The sequence below is a fragment of the Petromyzon marinus genome, chromosome 27 (assembly GCF_048934315.1).
Source record: "Petromyzon marinus isolate PM22_M1 ecotype Great Lakes invasive population chromosome 27, UKy_Petmar_22M1.pri1.0, whole genome shotgun sequence".
NCBI classification, from domain to species: domain Eukaryota; kingdom Metazoa; phylum Chordata; class Hyperoartia; order Petromyzontiformes; family Petromyzontidae; genus Petromyzon; species Petromyzon marinus.
The window spans coordinates 13795335-13814505 of NC_133693.1; the positions used below are offsets into that span (position 1 = coordinate 13795335).

At 42.6% G+C, this 19171-nt stretch overlaps 1 protein-coding gene across 1 annotated transcript in view; it reads left to right on the forward strand.

Annotated features, from left to right (window-relative positions):
* Positions 1 to 19171, forward strand: part of LOC116946515 (uncharacterized) — a 61946-nt gene that overhangs the window by 37064 nt on the left and 5711 nt on the right. The window contains exon 5 of the mRNA XM_032961481.2: positions 3952 to 4567. Within this exon, the coding sequence (XP_032817372.1) occupies positions 3957 to 4567 (611 nt within the window). The 5' untranslated portion in view covers positions 3952 to 3956. The remainder of the gene's footprint in view (positions 1 to 3951; positions 4568 to 19171) is intronic.

Below are 19171 nucleotides of genomic sequence, written 5' to 3' on the forward strand. Positions count from 1 at the left end.
ACAGCCCCAAACATCTATTCTAAAGAAATTAGTTTTCAACGTAGATGATTTATAAGTGCATAGCTCCTGTGGCTTAATATCGGAAGAGCGTTCCAGACAGCCAAAGAAGCGAACGATGCAGTGACCGTCTGCTTGGTTGCAAGCCAAAAGCCGCCGCTGCTGCGAGGATGACCGGAGTGTGCGTGATGGTTTATGCTCCCTGAGGAGCTCAACAAGGTATTGGTGGTTCATTTGTGGCAAGCACTTTGTGTGTGTAATGAGTGCGACCTCATAACGCATTTGTTCGCCAACCAGAAGCCAGTGCAGCTCGGCGAGCGCTGGACGAACACGGTGCGATCTTGCAGTAGCCGCCGCAACACGTGCCAGAGAATTTTGTACATGTTGCAGCTTGTTAATGTTTTTGTGTTCTAACGGTACTTGAGCACGACACATTGGGGCTATCTCCCGCGTGCAGCATAAGCGTCCCTTGCGTTAATGCGTCCCCGCCCCCCCCCCCCCCCCCCATAGCGTGAATTTAGGGATGTAATGTTAATAATATTAAGTGTTATATTTATACATTTTGTTATTCCAGGACTAAAATCATTAAATTAAATTATACTGACCGGCGATCATTGATTATTATTATAATAATTTGTCGGCTTTCGGAGGAAGGGGGCGCCAGGTTTTTAAAAACTTTAGAGAATCACGAATCATCATAATTAAAATATATATTGTTGCACATTCTTGTATAACGTTTTTCGGTGTTGTGTGTGTATATGTTTTTCCTGATGACGACCGCTTGCGTTGCGATCAACGTCGTGGTTTTTGTTTTAATTTTTTTTCATTACTGAAATAACCAGAATAAGTCTACATTATAGACTGCCAGTATGCTCACTCAGGTTAATAACCAGGCTACAGTCTGCATTATCGATTGCCAGTACGCTCACTCGGTTTAATAACCATTGCTACAGTCTACATCATAGACTGCCAATACGCTCACCAGCTGAAAAACCAAGCTACAGTCGACATTATAGACTTCCAGTACACTCAGATTAAGAACCAGGCTACAGTCCACATCAGTGTTTTTTTAAATTATTGTATTGTATTTTATTATTTTTATTCACTTTATTTTTATTCTTCTTTTTCTATCTACGTGACTTTATCGAAATAACCAAAGAATGTCTTTTACTTGATTTGAAACTTTCCTGACGGCAGGAAATACTATGGTTCTTTCGGTAAAGTCACGTAGAAAGAAAATAAATTAAATAATATAATACGCCGTTTCGATTGCAACACAAGCAGTAGTCATCAGGTTGAACTAAATTTGAGAGCAAGACAAAACACAGACACGGAGACAGAGAGAGAGACAACACGGAGACACAGAGAGAGACGCAACATAGACACACAGAGACCCAATGCCTCTGTGTCGTCGCCTTAAATAGAGAAAGGGGGGGGCAGAGAGAGAGGTGGGTCTGCTGGAGCAGATAAATTAGCATGTCAATGATATAGCTGTGTGGAAATACACCCCGTGGTAGCAGGGGGAGATAAAAACCTAGCAAGCCTGTGAATTTTAGAGAGTTGTGTGGAAATCTACCCCCGAAGCGACCGGGGGAGAGACAGAGCAAATGGACCTATGAGAGCCTGGTATATTTTTAGAGAGAGAAATAGGAAGTTTCAGAAAACAAACTTAGCAATTTTTTGGAAATGTAATGCAATGCAACGCAGAGAGTCAGCTGACACACAGTTAACGACCCGGTGTGTGGATTTGCTGGGTCTTCCTCTCCCCCTGCTAATTTCTCTGCTCCAGCAGACCCACTTCTCTCTCTGCCCCACCCCCCTCTCTCTATTTAAACGCAAAGACACAGAGGCATTGGGTCCCTGTGTGTCTCTGTTGTGTCTCTCTCTGTGTGTCTCTGTTGTCTCTCTCTGCTTGTGTGTCTGTCTCCGTGTCTGTGTTTTGTCTCTCTCTCAAATTGAGTTCTACTTGATGACGATTGCTTGTGTTGCAATCGAAACGTCGTATTCTATTCTTTCATTTATTTTCTTTCTACGTGACTTTACCGAAAGAACCAAAGAGTAATATGTTTTACATTTGTTTACTATATTAGATTTGCATAACCATACAAATAGACAAAATTAATATACTACTATAAAATGTTATTTTATTTACTGTTCCTTACTACTCCAATCTCAAAAATGCTGCATGGGGTGATGAACGTGGTACTACGCTCTTGTTTCAAAAACGTGTGTTTGACGATCGCCGGACTGGTGCAGCCTTTAGACCGGCACGCCGAGTTAAATGGCCTTTTTACCGGATTGCACTGAATATTTTGTTTTTATTTATTAGTCATGAACAATGTATATAGTGTAGTATGTTCATTACTCTTTGGTTCTATTGGGTAAAGTCACGTAGGTAAAAAATAAAACAACAAAAATCACGACTTTCGGCCACAACACAAATCTAGAATTAGTATGTTCATTTTTCTTAGTTTTTTCGGTAAAGTCACGTTGAAGAGAAACAACAAAATAACAAAATATATATAAAACAATAAAAAAATTCTCACGACGTTTCGACCATAACTCAAACGGTCATCATCAGGTGTGTCGGTTTGCATGACACACCTGATGATGACCGTTTGAGTTATGGTCGAAACGTCGTGAGAATTTTTTTTATTGTTTTATATATATTTTGTTATTTTGTTGTTTCTCTTCAACGTGACTTTACCGAAAAAACTAAGAATATGAATTACTGCAGTCACGAAAGCTTTAAATCAAAATTTAGTATGTTCATTGTTTAAGATGTTGTATGTAGTGTATAATGTACTGTAAATAATGTGACACTGACATAAAGCGTAGCTACTTTTTTTTGTCACGCACATGGCACTGATCGCCGGACTGGTTACAGTCTTTGGAGCAGTTTTGCCGGATCGGCCCAGGACCACCGGATAATGTTTAAAGCTGGATAATCGCACGCCGTTTAATCGATGATCAACTGTAATGTTTCTTTGGTAACGCAACACCCCCGTATAGTATGAATGTCTATAGGAAAATAGGTTTCATACAGCGCGATCCAGGAATGCGTGTCGCGCATTATACGATGCCTGTTCATTCACACGCGTTTACATCAATGGCAATTGAACTACCCTGAATAAGGAATTGATCCGAGTCTTACTTTAGATGTGTTTAATGGAAAGTGATCGTATTCTTTTCACCATCTAGCTGGTTGGTGGTGGCTCTGCTGCACGTGACCTGTAATCCAAGAGGCATCAGCGAGAGTTAGTGGAGTACACACATGTTGCGAAACTCCCTTCCTGTGGCCGTTGATACGGAGCCGTGTCCTGGCTCTGCCAGGAGAGTGCTGTACATCAGAGTGTGTAGACTATTCTCCATCTGTCCCACACTCCCTTCCTGTTGGTGGGTTTAGAGGTGGAGCCATACCCTGTATGTCTCTGCCAGCAGAAAGCGGAACAGCTAATTGTGGACGCCACCCTTTCCATTCCACTCTACCCATTCCATCTCATTACACACAAAGTGCTTGCCACAAATGAATCACGATACATTGCTGATCTTGTCAAGGAATATAAATCATCACACGAACTCTGGTCATCCTCGCGGCAGCAGATTTTGGCAACGCATCAAACAAAGATGATTACCACAACGTGCGCTTTCACATGCACTTCTGCGGCTATCTATAATGCTCTTCCTTCCGATATTAGAAAGCCAACAGAGCGCTGCTCTTTTAAATCATCTAGATTGAAAACTAATTTCTTTAGAACTGCTTTTTGTGTTTAGTTTGTCCTTCCCCCGCACCTCCAAAAAGGACGGTTGGCTACGTACCGTGCGAAAGAAGTTCAACATACCTACACGTACAAATGTGTAGGTTTTCTCCAGGTGCCCTGGTCTCCTCCCACACATAGCTACTACACATATGTGACCTACTGGATTTGTAATTGTCATTGACGTCTCTCACAGCAACCATGGCTAATGGAACAAGTGGCGGGAGTCCGACCCTACAAACCAACCTGACCTTCATAGCGACGACCCTATACACCAACTTGACCTCCATAGCGACGTCCCTATACACCAACCTGACCTCCATAGCCCTGGCCCGACAAACCAACCTGACCTCCGTAGCCCAGACCCTATACACGAACCTGACCTCCGTAGCCCCAGCCCTGTACACCAACCTGACCTCTGTAGCCCCGACCCTACACACCAACCTGACCTCCGTAGTCACAACCCTACACTCCAACCTGACGTCCATAGCTGCGACCCGCCTATCCGGCATGGACGTGGAGCTGCTCTACACGTTCGTGTTCAGCGTCATCATACCGGCCGCGGTTATCGTGGGCGGGGCGGTGAACATCTGCGCTAGTTGCGTGGTGGTGGCGGTGGTCTCTGGCGAGCGCGTCCTGAGAGAGAGGGCTCGCTTTGTGCTTCTGGCGGGCGCCCTCGTCGGCGACATGGTCTTCACCGTGCCCGCCATTGTCACGTACGGCATGGCCAAGCTGGAGCTGCTCATGCCCAGTGTGGCCGTGTCCATCAGCGTGATGATCATACGGACCGCCCTCTTCGTGGGAGTTCTCTGGTAAGACTAAAAAAAACTCGAATGAAACTTTTTATTAACATCATCACGATCCATGGACAGATAGCCCATAGTAGGTGTCCACTGTACATTTTGTTATTTGTTTCCATTTTTCTCTGTAATGTGACAGTGCTCAGTGCCACATCTTTCTGGCACCAAACTCTTATGTCGTCAAGCCATTCTCTATTAGGTCTTCTCTTTTCAGTTCCATCTATTGTTCCAAACAACACACGTTTAAGTTTCCTGTTGTCCATTCCTACGTGTCCAAATCGCTGCCTGCAATTATCAGGTCGTCTTCTATATTGCAACCTTTTTCTTACTTCTGAATTGGTTTCTTTTTGGGTTCAGCTTATATCATTCTGTAGCAATACATTTCGAATGGCAATATCTTATCTAATTTTTCATAAAGGTTTTTTTTTGGGGGGGGGGGGCGGGGTTAGATTACGTAAATATAAATGTCGTTAAATCCGCCACCATCAGACACGGTCAATTAGTAGGGTTTGTCACGTAAACAAAACGTGCCAATTAGTTACTTGAGCACAACGGTGTGTTGGCAAATCACCTGATGAAGCGAGTTTTTGCAATCACCAGCAGATTGTAAATGTTGTGGATTTAACCTCCAACACACCCACAGAGACCCACACAGGTTCAGAGACTCATATACAACCAAAGAGACCCACAGAGACCTATACTCATCGAGACTCGTATTAAAACTTTAATTTTACCAGGTAAGGCTCACTGATTTGTATAGCTCTTTCAGAAGCTAGCTGGCTATCGCAAAGATAGCACAATGAAGCGCCTTACCATCACGTGGAAATGTATTGTAGCCAAATACTTCAAAAGCCTGTCAATTCTAAATGTTCAGGGAAAAACTGGAGGAAACCTTTATTATGAATAATCTTGGTCACGAAAGCCTACGTGTTCACAGAGCAACAGCCATAATTTTACATTGAGGTTGTAAACCCTTTCCCGTTCCGAGATGACTGCAAGTTGCAGGGTGGATGTCCTGTTCACTGCTGAATCACAGAACGTGCAAGCGGTTAGCGTTAATTTTATTTAGAGAGGCGTAGCGCCATTGTCTTTAAAGACGTGTACTCGGCACAATGAACCATCGCGACTCGATCACCGCACTCTAAGCTAGCTGGCACCAAACTGTGCCACACACCCTCCCACATAGCCTTGTGGGAGCCTCGGTATCGATAGTTATTTTATTTCATGTTTTCTTCCGGTTACGTTTCTATGATGTACACATACGTCATCGGAACGGGAAAAGGTTTTATGAGCAAGATGAGAGCATCGGGAGAAGCAAAGTCGTGAATCATCGCTTTGATAAATCATCACTTTGATGATTCAACACCTTCGAATTTGTGAATCGGTGCAATGATTTGTTATATATATATATACCATGGTTAAGTTATGGGTGACCAGTCACATCATCGTGACAATCATCATCATCAAACGGTTTGGGGGTTGTGGACAGTAAGCTTCGCGGAAGATCGTTGATGATGAGGAAATGTTCTTATCTGGTGCAGGTCAATCAGTTTGAAGGACATTATCAAATCCTGTTTGTTAGCATGTAATACAACAAGCATGACTTGTGGTTAATGCAGCCTTGATGATGCCTTGTGATAATAGGTGTCTATTTGGTGTTTGAACATCAAACTCTCCTGTATTAATGCTGGATAAATGGTTAAAAGCCTATTCTTTCTATTCATCATCTTCATACCGGTGGCAAAAAAGGTTCCCATAGATAATATCTAAAATGAGTTTTTTTCCACAACGCAATAGCAAAAGCAAAAAAAAACTGCGCACGCTTTACAAAGGAGTGTTATGTTTATTTTTATTGATTGCAACACAACGCAAGCCAGGTACAATATGCCAATCGCAAAATGGAGGGGTACAGAAATTCCGTGAACAGAAATCCGAATTTTAGCACGGCAGGACCTTACGAAGGTGGAAATTTGACTATTTAATATCGAAGTCTAAGGAAGGATTTAACACTGAAGCCTATGGGAGATATTAACACTCTCACGTCTGTGGGAGCCTTTAACATTGAGGTATATGGGAGCGTTTAACAGTGAAGTCTATAGGAGCCTTTGTATGTATGTTGAACTTCTTTCGCACCATAAATAGCCAACCGTATTACTCAGAGGTTGCTTGCTGCCCCATGCAAGTGGGGACCACGCACAAGGACATGAATATTTATATGGGGAGGGGAAAGGTAAATAACTTAGAGGGGGAAGACAAGGGGCTGCGGGAGGGAAGAAAAAAACTAAACTCTGTATATCTTCTTGGTTCTTTCGGTAAAGTCACGTAGAATGGAAACAAAGTAATACAAATAACATAAAATTCTCACGATGTTTCGGCCACAACGCAAGTAACCTTCTTCAGGTGAAGGAACAGAACTGTCGGGACGACAGCGCTTCAATGAACGCTGCTAGGATTCGTAGCGTCTTTTAAGCCAGGTGAGAGAAGTTGAAGCACCTTGACAAAGGAGTTTACATATCAAACAGAATAATTTAGCATTGAAAAAGCTGAGGGATTAGCTTGTGACTGGTCGCAGAAATAGCTATGCTAAAGTCAAAGTTTACATATCAACAGAGGCATTTAGTATATGGATGCTAAAGGGCTGCAACTACCCAACTATCATACAGTAAACCGATGTGAAAAAACGAAGTCTAATTTACATCAATATAATAAATGTACTCAATATATTCTTCAATAAGCTGAGCTATTAACACAAAGCAACTGGGTATACACTACACTATATAATGAATACCATATAGTAAACCAATACAAAACTAAAATATAAACTACCTCAATGCTATCAATAAACTCTATAAACTCTCCAATCAGCTGAGCCACCAACAATAAGTCGTTATATATCACAATGTCGTATGGCGAAAAAATGGGTGGCGGTTTCTTCCCCTCAACGCCAGCACCACAGCCACGATGTGCTGTTATACTCCATGTTATAAACCATGCCATTAACCATGGTGTGAGAGGTATTAAGAGGCAATGCCAGCGAAAGAGCTGCGGTTTGAAGGTCACCGTAAAATACAATTAATTAAGAACCGAAATGGTTTAAAACATCTTTCCAATGGTTACTAAGCCAGAATCCATCTTCTCGGTTGAAGTTGTCTCTGTGCTTGTATATGTGGATGGCCTCATGAACGAATCTCTCATGGTAGCCGGTTGGCTTGCAAAGAACCTCCGTCTTTGAGAAGTCAATGTCATGTGAGCCCACTGAATTATAACAGTGACCTGCCACGGCAGAGGAGTTCGTCCTACCGTGTTTCAAGTCTGATTTATGTTCGCGGATGCGGTCCGAGATATGTCGTTTGGTTTCTCCAATGTAGCTGCTACCACAGAGGCACTTTAGTTGATAAATGCCCGGGTACTGTATGTCTGGAACAGCATCTTTTACAGATGGAACCAGATCACGGATTTTATGTACTGTGTTGAATCGGACCTGGATCTTGTGTTTATTCAGGATTTTGGAGATCTTTTTAGTGACCGCTGCAATGTAGGGTAAGGTGATGGTTTTGAGTGGCTTCTCACGAGGATCCTTCTTCATGACTGGAGTGATGGCTTTGCGGATTGTGTAGTCGGAGCAACCATTAGCCCTGAGAGCCTGATGTACTTGCTTGATTTCACTGGCAATGTGTTCCTGGTCGGAAATGCATTGGGATCTATGATATAGAGTCTTGATGAGGGAGTTCTTCTGGGATGGATGGTGGTGGGAATCCGGTTTCAAGTAAGCATCTGCATGGGTAGCTTTCCTGTAGACAGAGTGGCTCATTGAACCATCAGGTCTCTTTTTTTATTAGGACTTCCAAAAAGGGTAGCTTGCCATCTTTTTCGACCTCCATGGTAAATCTGATGGCTGGGTGTATGGAATTGATGTGGTCGAGGAATTGGTCTAGAGCAGGCCGGCCATTTGGACAGATGACAAAAGTGTCATCCACGTACCTCTTCCATAAGGTCGGGCATAGAGTGGCATCCATCCCAGAAGAACTCCCTCATCAAGACTCTATTCCATAGAGCCCAATGCATTTCCGACCAGGAACACATTGCCAGTGAATTCAAGCACGTACACCAGGCTCTCAGGGCTAATGGTTACTCCGACTACACAATCCGCAAAGCCATCACTCCAGCCATGAAGAAGGATACTCTTGAGGAGCCACTCAAAACCATCACCTTACCCTACATTGCAGGGGTGACTAAAAATATCTCCAAAATCCTGAATAAACACAAGATCCAGGTCCGATTCAACACAGTACATAAATTCTAGATTTAAAGCTTTCGTGACTGCTAGGATCTATACTCTTTGGTTCTATTGGGTAAAGTCACGTAGGTAAAAAATAAATAACAAAAATCACGACGTTTCGGCCACAACACAAGCGGCCTTCATCAGGTGAAGGGACGAGACTGTCTGGAGGACAGCGCTGGAGTGAAAAAAGCCACGCTCAGATCACGACCTTTAAGCTGTGTGAGAAGAAACAAAGCACCTTGACAAAGGAATTAGCATATAATTTAGCATTGAAATGGCTCATTGAAATAGCTAAGTTAAAGTATACACATCTGCAGCGGCACCCCTTGACAAAGGAATTAGCATAGAATTTAGCATTGAAATAGCTGAGTGATTAGCTTGTAACTGGTCACAGAAATAGCTATGTTAAAGTCAGAGCATATACATTCACCGAGGCACCTAGTACAAATCAAACAGGAAAATTTAGCGAAACACAACCACGTTCAGACCGCGGACCTTTAAACCGTGTGCGAGCAAACAAGGTAAAAATTAGCATTTGATTGGCCGATTTTAGAAAAGAGGTGTACGTGCCGGTGGACTTGCCTTTTGGCGCGGGGGGGGGGGGGGGGGAGTTTACCTATTGATGGTGTGAAAAGGGAATTTATAAGAGCTGCGAAAGTTTGGGGTACCACTACTTGAAAAATATACTGTACCATTGAAATTAGTTTAATGTTTGGTTCGATTTAGAGCATCTTTCCAATGGTTGCTTAATTTGAAACCATCTTCTCAGTTGAAATTGTGTCTGTCTTTGTAGATCTGAATTGCCTCGTGAACAAATCTCTGATAAAAACCCGTGGGTTTGCAAAGAACCTTGGTATCGGAGAAAATTATATCGTGATCACCCACAGCGTTGTAACAGTGATCAGCCACGGCAGAAGAATTCGTTTTGCCGTGTTTCAAATCTGATTTGTGCTCGCAAATTCGGTCAGAGACATGTCACTTTGTCTCCCCGATATAGCAATCACCGCAGGTACAACTCAATTTGTAAACCCCGGGGTACTGTAAGTCAGGAATGACATCCTTCACGGATGGGATCAGATCACAAATTTTGTGTACTGTATTGAACCGGACCTGGATCTTGTGTTTGTTTAGAATTTTGGAAATCTTTTTAGTAATGCCTGCTATATATGGTAGTGTGATGGTTTTGACCGGAGTATCAAGTGGTTGTTTCTGTATGGAGGGAGAAACGGCTTGGCGGATGGTACGGTCAGAATAACCATTCCTTTTGAGGGCCAGGTGTACATGTTTTAATTCACTGGTCAGGTGGTGTAGGTCCGAAATGCAATGAGCCCTATGGTATAAAGTTTTGATGAGAGAATTCTTTTGGGCTGGGTGGTGGTGGGAATCAGGTTTCAAGTAGGAATCTGTGTGGGTGGGTTTCCTGTAGACAGAATGCCCCAATGAGCCATCAGGTCTCCTCTCAAACAGAACATCTAAGAATGGTAGCTTGCCATCTTTCTCCACTTCCATGGTGAATTTGATGGCGGGATGTCTGGAATTGATGTGATGTAGGAAAAGGTTCAGAGCTGGGAGGCCATGTGGCCAAATGACGAAAGTGTCATCCACATATCTCTTCCACAAGGAAGGTCTGAGGGTGGAAGTCTGGATGGCGTCTGATTCAAATTTCTCCATGAAAATATTGGCTATCACTGGTGATAAGGGGGATCCCATGGAGGTACCCTCATTTTGTTTGTAGAACGAGCCATTCCAAGTAAAGTAGGTATTGTTGAGGCAGTGCCTAACCAGTGCAAGTGTGTCGGGGTCTAGTCCATGTTGGACCAAATTTTCAATTATTTCAATGTTATCAGGTACTGGGACCTTGGTGAACAAAGAGACCACATCGAAGCCGAAAAGGATATCGTCAGGGGACAATACAACGTCTTTGACCATAGAGACCAATTGGGCTGAGTTAAGTACTGCTGAGGCGGTCTTGCCAGTGAAAGGCAGCAAGGTATCTGACAGAAAACAGGCTAGTCTATAGGTAGGGGAGTTGATCGTGGATACGATGGGTCGTATTGGGGTGCCTTTTTTATGAATCTTGGGAAGACCATAGAATCTAGGGGGTCTTGCAGCAGAAGGTTTTAGGGAGGGACGTTTAGTTGGGTCGATTAGGGAGGTCGAACTTGTGATGATCTTGTTGGTTTTTATCGCTAGGCTATTAGTAGGGTCATTTTTTTATTTTTGAGTAACTTCCATCGTTGAGCAGATTCTGGATTTTGTTGTTGTATGAATCTTTATCCATAATAACAGTAGCGTTGCCTTTATCGGCTGAGAGGATGACTATATCACTTCTGTTTTTTAAATTCGCGAGTTCAGAGCGTTCATTTTTGCTGATGTTACTAATGGGTTTCTTAGCATTCTTAAGAATAGTGGCTATTTCAGCTCTCGCAACCTTCCCTGTGGAAGAGATATGTGGATGACCCTTTCGTCATTTGGCCACATGGCCTCCCAGCTCTGAACCTTTTCCTACACCACATCAATTCCAGAAATCCCGCCATCAAATTCACCATGGAAGTGGAGAAAGATGGCAAGCTACCATTCGTAGATGTTCTGTTTGAGAGGAGACCTGATGGCTCATTGGGGCATTCTGTCTACAGGAAACCCACCCACACAGATTCCTACTTGAAACCTGATTCCCACCACCACCCAGCCCAAAAGAATTATCTCATCAAAACTTTATACCATAGGGCTCATTGCATTTTGGACCAACACCACCTGACCAGTGAATTCAAACATGTACACCTGGCCCTCAAAAGGAATGGTTACTCTGACCGTACCATCCGCCAAGCTGTTTCTCCCTCCATACAGAAACAACCACTTGATACTCCGGTCAAAACCATCACACTACCATATATAGCAGGCGTTACTAAAAAGATTTCCAAAATTCTAAACAAACACAAGATCCAGGTCCGGTTCAATACAGTACACAAAATTCGTGATCTGATCCCATCCGTGAAGGATGTCATTCCTGACTTACAGTACCCCGGGGTTTACAAATTGAGTTGTACCTGCGGTGATTGCTATATCGGGGAGAGAAAGCGACATGTCTCTGACCGAATTCGCGAGCACAAATCAGATTTGAAACACGGCAAAACGAATTCTTCTGCCGTGGCTGATCACTGTTACAACGCTGTGGGTGATCACGATATAATTTTCTCCGATACCAAGGTTCTTTGCAAACCCACGGGTTTTTATCAGAGATTTGTTCACGAGGCAATTCAGATCTACAAACACAGACACAATTTCAACTGAGAAGATGGTTTCAAATTAAGCAACCATTGGAAAGATGTTCTAAATCGAACCAAACATTAAACTAATTTCAATGGTACAGTATATTTTTCAAGTAGTGGTACCCCAAACTTTCGCAGCTCTTATAAATTCCCTTTTCACACCATCAATAGGTAAACTCCCCCCCCCCCCCCGCGCCAAAAGGCAAGTCCACCGGCACGTACACCTCTTTTCTAAAATCGGCCAATCAAATGCTAATTTTTATGCTAATTTCTTTGTCAGGATACCTTGTTTGCTCGCACACGGTTTAAAGGTCCGCGGGTCTGAGCGTGGTTGTGTTTCGCTAAATTCTCCTGTTTGATTTGTACTAGGTGCCTCGGTGAATGTATATGCTCTGACTTTAACATAGCTATTTCTGTGACCAGTTACAAGCTAATCACTCAGCTATTTCAATGCTAAATTCTATGCCAATTCCTTTATCAAGGGGTGCCTCTGCGGATGTGTATACTTTAACTTAGCTATTTCAATGAGCCATTTCAATGCTAAATTATATGCTAATTCCTTTGTCAAGGCGCTTTGTTTCTTCTCACACAGCTTAAAGGTCGTGATCTGAGCGTGGCTTTTTTTCACTCCAGCGCTGTCCTCCAGACAGTCTCGTCCCTTCACCTGATGAAGGCCGCTTGTGTTGTGGCCGAAACGTCGTGATTTTTGTTATTTTATTTTTTACCTACGTGACTTTACCCAATTGGACCAAAGACTACAGTACATAAAATCCGTGATCTGGTTCCATCTGTAAAAGATGCTGTTCCAGACATACAGTACTCGGGCGTTTATAAACTAAAGTGCCTCTGTGGTAGCAGCTACATTGGAGAAACCAAACGACATATCTCGAACCGCATCCGCGAACATAAAGCAGACTTGAAACACGGTAGGACAAACTCCTCTGCCATGGCAGATCACTGTTAGAATTCAGTGGGCTCACATGACATTGACTGCTCCAAGACGGAGGTTCTTTGCAAGCCAACCGGCTACCATGAGAAATTCGTTTGAGGCCATCCACATATACAAGCACAGAGACAATTTCAACCGAGAAGATGGATTCTGGCTTAGTAACCATTGGAAAGATGTTTTAAACCATTTCGGTTCTTAATTAATTGTATTTTATGGTGACCTTCAGACCGCAGCTCTTTCGCTGGCATTGCCTCTTAATACATCTCACACCACGGTTAATGGTATGTTTTATAACATGGAGTATAACAGTGCATCGTGGCTGTTTCTCTCCCCCCTCCTCCGTTCTGAGCATAGATGGACTCGTCCGTCTGAACGGGGCTCGTCGCTGTCCGTGGTGCTGGCGTTGAGGGGAACAAACCGCCACCCATTTTTTCGCCATATGGCATTGTGAAATATAACGACTTCTTGTTGGTGGCTCAGCTGATGGAGAGTATATAGAGTTTATTGATAACATTGAGGTAGTTTATATTTTAGTTTTGTATTGGTTTACTATATGGTATTCATTATATAGTGTAGTGTATACCCAGTTGCTTTGTGTTAATAGCTCAGCTTATTGAAGAATATATTGAGTACATTTATTTTTTTATTTAAAGCTTTCGTGACTGCAGTAATTCATATTCTTAGCTCTTTCGGTAAAGTCACGTTGAAGGGAAACAATAAAATAATAAAATATATATAAAACAATAATAATTCTCACGAAGTTTCGACCATAACACAAACTGTCGTCATCAGGTGTGAAAAGCAACGGCAAGAAACATTTGAAAGAAGGGGCGGTTTGCATATAACAATTTATTTATTTATTTTAACGGTGTTTTATTTATTAAAAAAAACGTTGGCACCACCGGCAGCGATTTGGCAGTTTGTTTAGAAGGACGAGTCCATGTATGTTCTGAAAAGAGAAGTGGGGAGACGAAAAATTAATGTATGCTGTCTGAAAGCCACCGTAAGCATGAACAGTCAATTAAGACCTGAAATGGTTTATCAAATCCATCCAATGATTGCTAAGCCAGAATCCATCTTCTCGGTTGAAATTGTCTCTGTGCTTGTATATGTGGATAGCCTTATGAACGAATCTCGCATGGTAGCCAGATGGCTTACAAAGAACCTCTGTCTTGGAGAAGTCAATGTCATGTGAGCCTACTGAATTATAACAATGGTCTGCTACGGCCGAGGTGTTGGTCCTACCGTGTTTAAGGTCTGCTTTGTGTTCACGAATGCGGTCCGAGACATGGCGTTTGGTTTCTCCAATGTAACTACTACCACAGAGGCAACTTAGTTTGTAGACACCATGGTATTGTATGTCCGGAATCACATCTTTTACAGATGGAACCAGATCACGTATTTCATGTAATGTGTTGAAACGGACCTGGATCTTGTGTTTATTCAAGATTTTGGAGATCTTTTTTGTGATCCCCGCAATGTAGAGTAAAGTGATGGTTTTGAAAGGCTCCTCAAGAGGGTCCTTCTTCATGGTTTGAGTGATAGCTTTGCGGATTGTATAGTCGGAGTAACCATTAGCCTTAAGAGCTTGGTGTACGTGCTTGAGTTCACTGCCTATGTGTTCCTGGTCGGATATGCATTGGGCTCTATGGTACAGAGTCTTGATGAGAGAATTATTCTGTGATGGATGGTGGTGGGAATCCGGTTTCAGATAAGCATCCGTATGGGTAGCTTTCCTGTAGACAGAGTGGCTCATTGAACCATCAGGTCTCTTTTTTATTAGGACATCCAAAAAAGGTAGCTTGCCATCTTTTTCAACTTCCATGGTAAATCTTATGGCTGGGTGTATGGAATTGATGTGGTCGAAGAATTGGTCTAGAGCAGGCCGGCCACGTGGACAGATGACAAAAGTGTCATCCACGTACCTCTTCCATAAGGTTGGGCGCAGAGTGGCAGTCTGGATGGCGTCAGTCTCAAATTTCTCCATGGAAATGTTGGCTATATCCGGAGATAGGGGGGAGTTCATTAGGGTGCCCTCAGTTTGTTTGTAGAAAGTTCCATTCCAAGTGAAGTATGTATTGGTTAAGCAGTGTCTCACCAGGGGGGGGTACCTCAGTGTTTTAGTCCTTGATGAACCAAGTCTTCAATGATTGCGATGGTGTCAGGTACAGGAACTTTGGTGAATAAGGAAACTACATCAAAACTGACAAGCAGGTCGTCTGGGGACAGGGAAACACCCTTGATTGTCGATACCAGGTGAGTAGAATTTTGTACCGCAGAGGTGGTTTTTCCGTGAAAGGACGCAGGATTTCAGACAACAAACGAGCCAGTTTGTATGTGGGGGAGTTGATGGTAGAGACGATGGGACGAAGGGGTGTATCTACTTTGTATTTTTGGTAAGCCGTATAATCTTGGTGGCCTGGCAGCAGAAGGTTTCAACGAAAACTGTTTAGATTGATCAATTAATGCGGTTGAGTCAGAAATTATTTTGTTGATTTGTGTGATGAGGCTGTTGGTGGGATCTCTTTTTATTTTGTATAGCTACCATCGTCGAGTAATTCTTTAATTTTGTTGTTATATTCTATTTTATCCATGATGACAGTAGCATTGCCCTTGTCGGCTGAGAGGATGACAATGTCATCCCTCTTTTTTAATTTATATAATTCAAAACGCTCATCTTTGCTGAGGTTGCTAGCTGGCATCTTAGCGTTTTTGAGGGTTGCAGCGATTTCAGATCTAGCTACGTCTGCAGCGATGTGACCCAGGCCCCTGAGAGCAACGTCTACTTGGGCAATGATATAATTAACTGTTATGTGTTTAGGTGTGACTGCAAGGTTTAGACCTTGAGCTAAAACGGATTTCAGACCATCGGAAATATAACTTTTACAGCGATTAATTACGACTTTGTTAACGTCTAGCTTTTTGGTGTGTGGGTCTGGTCTTTTGTTGAAGAGGAGGTTAAATTTGGAAATCAGGTTGTCCTTACATTTGGTCGACATAGTAGCAGTTGAAGAGCCAGTCATAATGTCTACATGTTCCCAATCCGATGTGGACATTGTTGCCGTCAATGATAAGTGTGATTTGTAGAGTGTCTTGTCTAACTGATCTAGTTCGGTGCGTATAAGTCTGATTTTCTCTGAGATAAGAGCTAAGCTAGTTTTGAAAAGAATTCGTTTCGCATTAGAAGAAGTTACAGCAGCAGAGGTCAGTGTAAATGCGATTGGTATTCCCCCAAATTTGCGGCATCTCTTCAGAAAGGTGAGAGACTCGATCAGCTGAGCCTTCTTATCCCGGAGTTTGTTGAAGGATCTTAAAGTTATGTGGAAACCCTCCCCATAGAGGCGGTTAAATTTTTATTTAAAGATTTCGTGACTGCAGTAATTCATATTCTTAGCTCTTTCGGTAAAGTCACGTTGAAGGGGAACAATAAAATAATAAAATATATAAACCAATCAACGTGACTTTACCGAAAGAGCTAAGAATATGAATTAATGCAGTCACGAAAGCTTTAAATCAAAATTTAACCGCCTCTACGGGGAGGGTTTCCACATAACTTTAAGATCCTTCAACAAACTCCGGGATAAGAAGGCTCAGCTGATCGAGTCTCTCACCTTTCTGAAGAGATGCCGCGACTCTGGGGTAATACCAATCGCAATTACACTGACCTCTGCTGCTGTAGCTTCGTCTAATGCGAAACGAATTCTTTTCAAAAATAGCTTAGCTCTTATCTCAGAGAAAATCAGATATACGCACCGAACTAGATCAGTTAGACAAAACACTCTATAAATCACACTTATCATTGACGGCAACAATGTCCACATCGGATCAGGAACATGTAGACAATATGACTGGCTCTTCAGCTGCTACTATGTCGACCAAATGTAAGGACAACCTGATTTCCAAATTTAACCTCCTCTTCAACAAAAGACCGGACCCACACACCAAAAAGCTAGACGTTAACAAAGGCGTAATTAATCGCAGTAACAGTTTTATTTCCGATGGTCTGAAATCCGTTTTAGCTAAAGGTCTAAACTTTGTAGTCACACCTAAACACATACCAGTTAATGATATAATTGCCCAAGTAGACGTTGCTCTCAGGGGCCTGGGTCACATTGCTGCAGACGTAGCAAGATCTGAAATCGCTGCAACCCTCAAAAACGCTAAGATGCCAGCTAGCAACCTCAGCAAAGATGAGCGTTTTGAATTATATGAATTAAAAAAGAGGGATGACTGTAGTACTCTCAGCTGACAAGAGCAATGCTACTGTCATCACGGATATTATAGAATATAACAACAAAATTAAAAAATTACTCGACGATGGTAGCTATACAAAAATAAAAAGAGATCCCACCAACAGCCTCGTCACACAAACCAACAAAATAATTTCTGACTCAACCGCATTAATTGATCAATCTAAACAGTTTTCATTGAAACCTTCTGCTGCCAGGCCACCAAGATTAAACGGCTTACCAAAAATACATAAAGTAGATACACCCCATCGTCTCTACTATCAACTCCCCCACATACAAACTGGCTCGTTTTTTGTCTGAAATCCTGCGTCCTTTCACTGGAAAAACCACCTCTGCGGTACAAAATTCTACTCACCTGGTTTCGACAATCAAGGGTGTTTCCCTGTCAAAAAGACGACCTGCTTGTCAATTTTGATGTAGTTTCCTTATTCACCAAAGTTCCTGTACCTGACACCATCACAATCATTGAAGACTTGGTTCATCAAAGACTAAACACTGAGGTACCCCCTCTGGTGAGACACTGTTTAACCAATACGTACTTCACTTGGAATGGAACTTTCTACAAACTAACTGAGGTCACCTCAATGGACTCCCCCCTATCTCCGGTTATAGCCAACATTTTCATGGAGAAATTTGAGACTGACGCCATCCAGACTGCCACTCTGTGCCCAACCTTATGGAAGAGGTACGTGGATGACACTTTTGTCATCTGGCCACATGGCCGGCCTGCTCTAGACCAATTCTTCGACCACATCAATTCCATACACCCAGCCATCAGATTTACCATGGAAGTTGAAAAAGATGGCAAGCTACCTTTTTTGGATGTCCTAATAAAAAAGAGACCTGATGGTTCAATGAGCCACTCTGTCTACAGGAAAGCTACCCATACGGATGCTTATCTGAAACCGGATTCCCACCACCATCCATCACAGAAGAATTATCTCGTCAAGACTCTGTACCATAGAGCCCAATGCATATCCGACCAGGAACACATAGGCAGTGAACTCAAGCACGTACACAAAGCTCTTAAGGCTAATGGTTACTCCGACTACACAATCTGCAAAGCTATCACTCAAACCATGAAGAAGGACCCTCTTGAGGAGCCTTTCAAAACCATCACTTTACCCTACATTGCGGGGATCACAAAAAAGATCTCCAAAATCTTGAATAAACACAAGATCCAGGTCCGTTTCAACACATTGCATAAAATCCGTGATCTGGGTCCGTCTGTAATAGATGTGATTCCAGACATACAGTACCCTGGTGTCTACAAACTAAGTTGCCTCTATGGTAGTAGTTACATTGGAGAAACCAAACGCCATGTCTCGGACCGCATTCGTGAACACAAAGCAGACCTTAAATACGGTAGGACCAACACCTCGGCTGTGGCAGATCATTGTTATAAGTCAGTAGGCTCACATGACATTGACTTCTCCAAGACAGAGGTTCTTTGTAAGCCATCTGTCTACCATGAGAGATTCGTTCATGAGGCTATCCACATACAAGCACAGAGACAATTTCAACTGAGAAGATGGATTCTGGCTTAGCAATCATTGGAAGGATTTGATAAACCATTTCAGGTCTTAATTGATTGTTCACGCTTATGGTGGCTTTCAGACAGCATACATTAATTTTTCGTCTCCCCCCTCCTCTTTTCAGAACATAGATGGACTCGTCCTTCTAAACAAACTGCCAAATTGCTGCCCGTGGTGCTAACGGTTTTATTTTAATAAATAAAACACCGTTTAAAAATAAATAAATACATGGAAACCGCCACTTCTTTCAAATGTTTCTTGCCCTTGCTTTTCACACCTGATGACGACAGTTTGTGTTATGGTCGAAACGTTGTGAGAATTTTTATTGTTT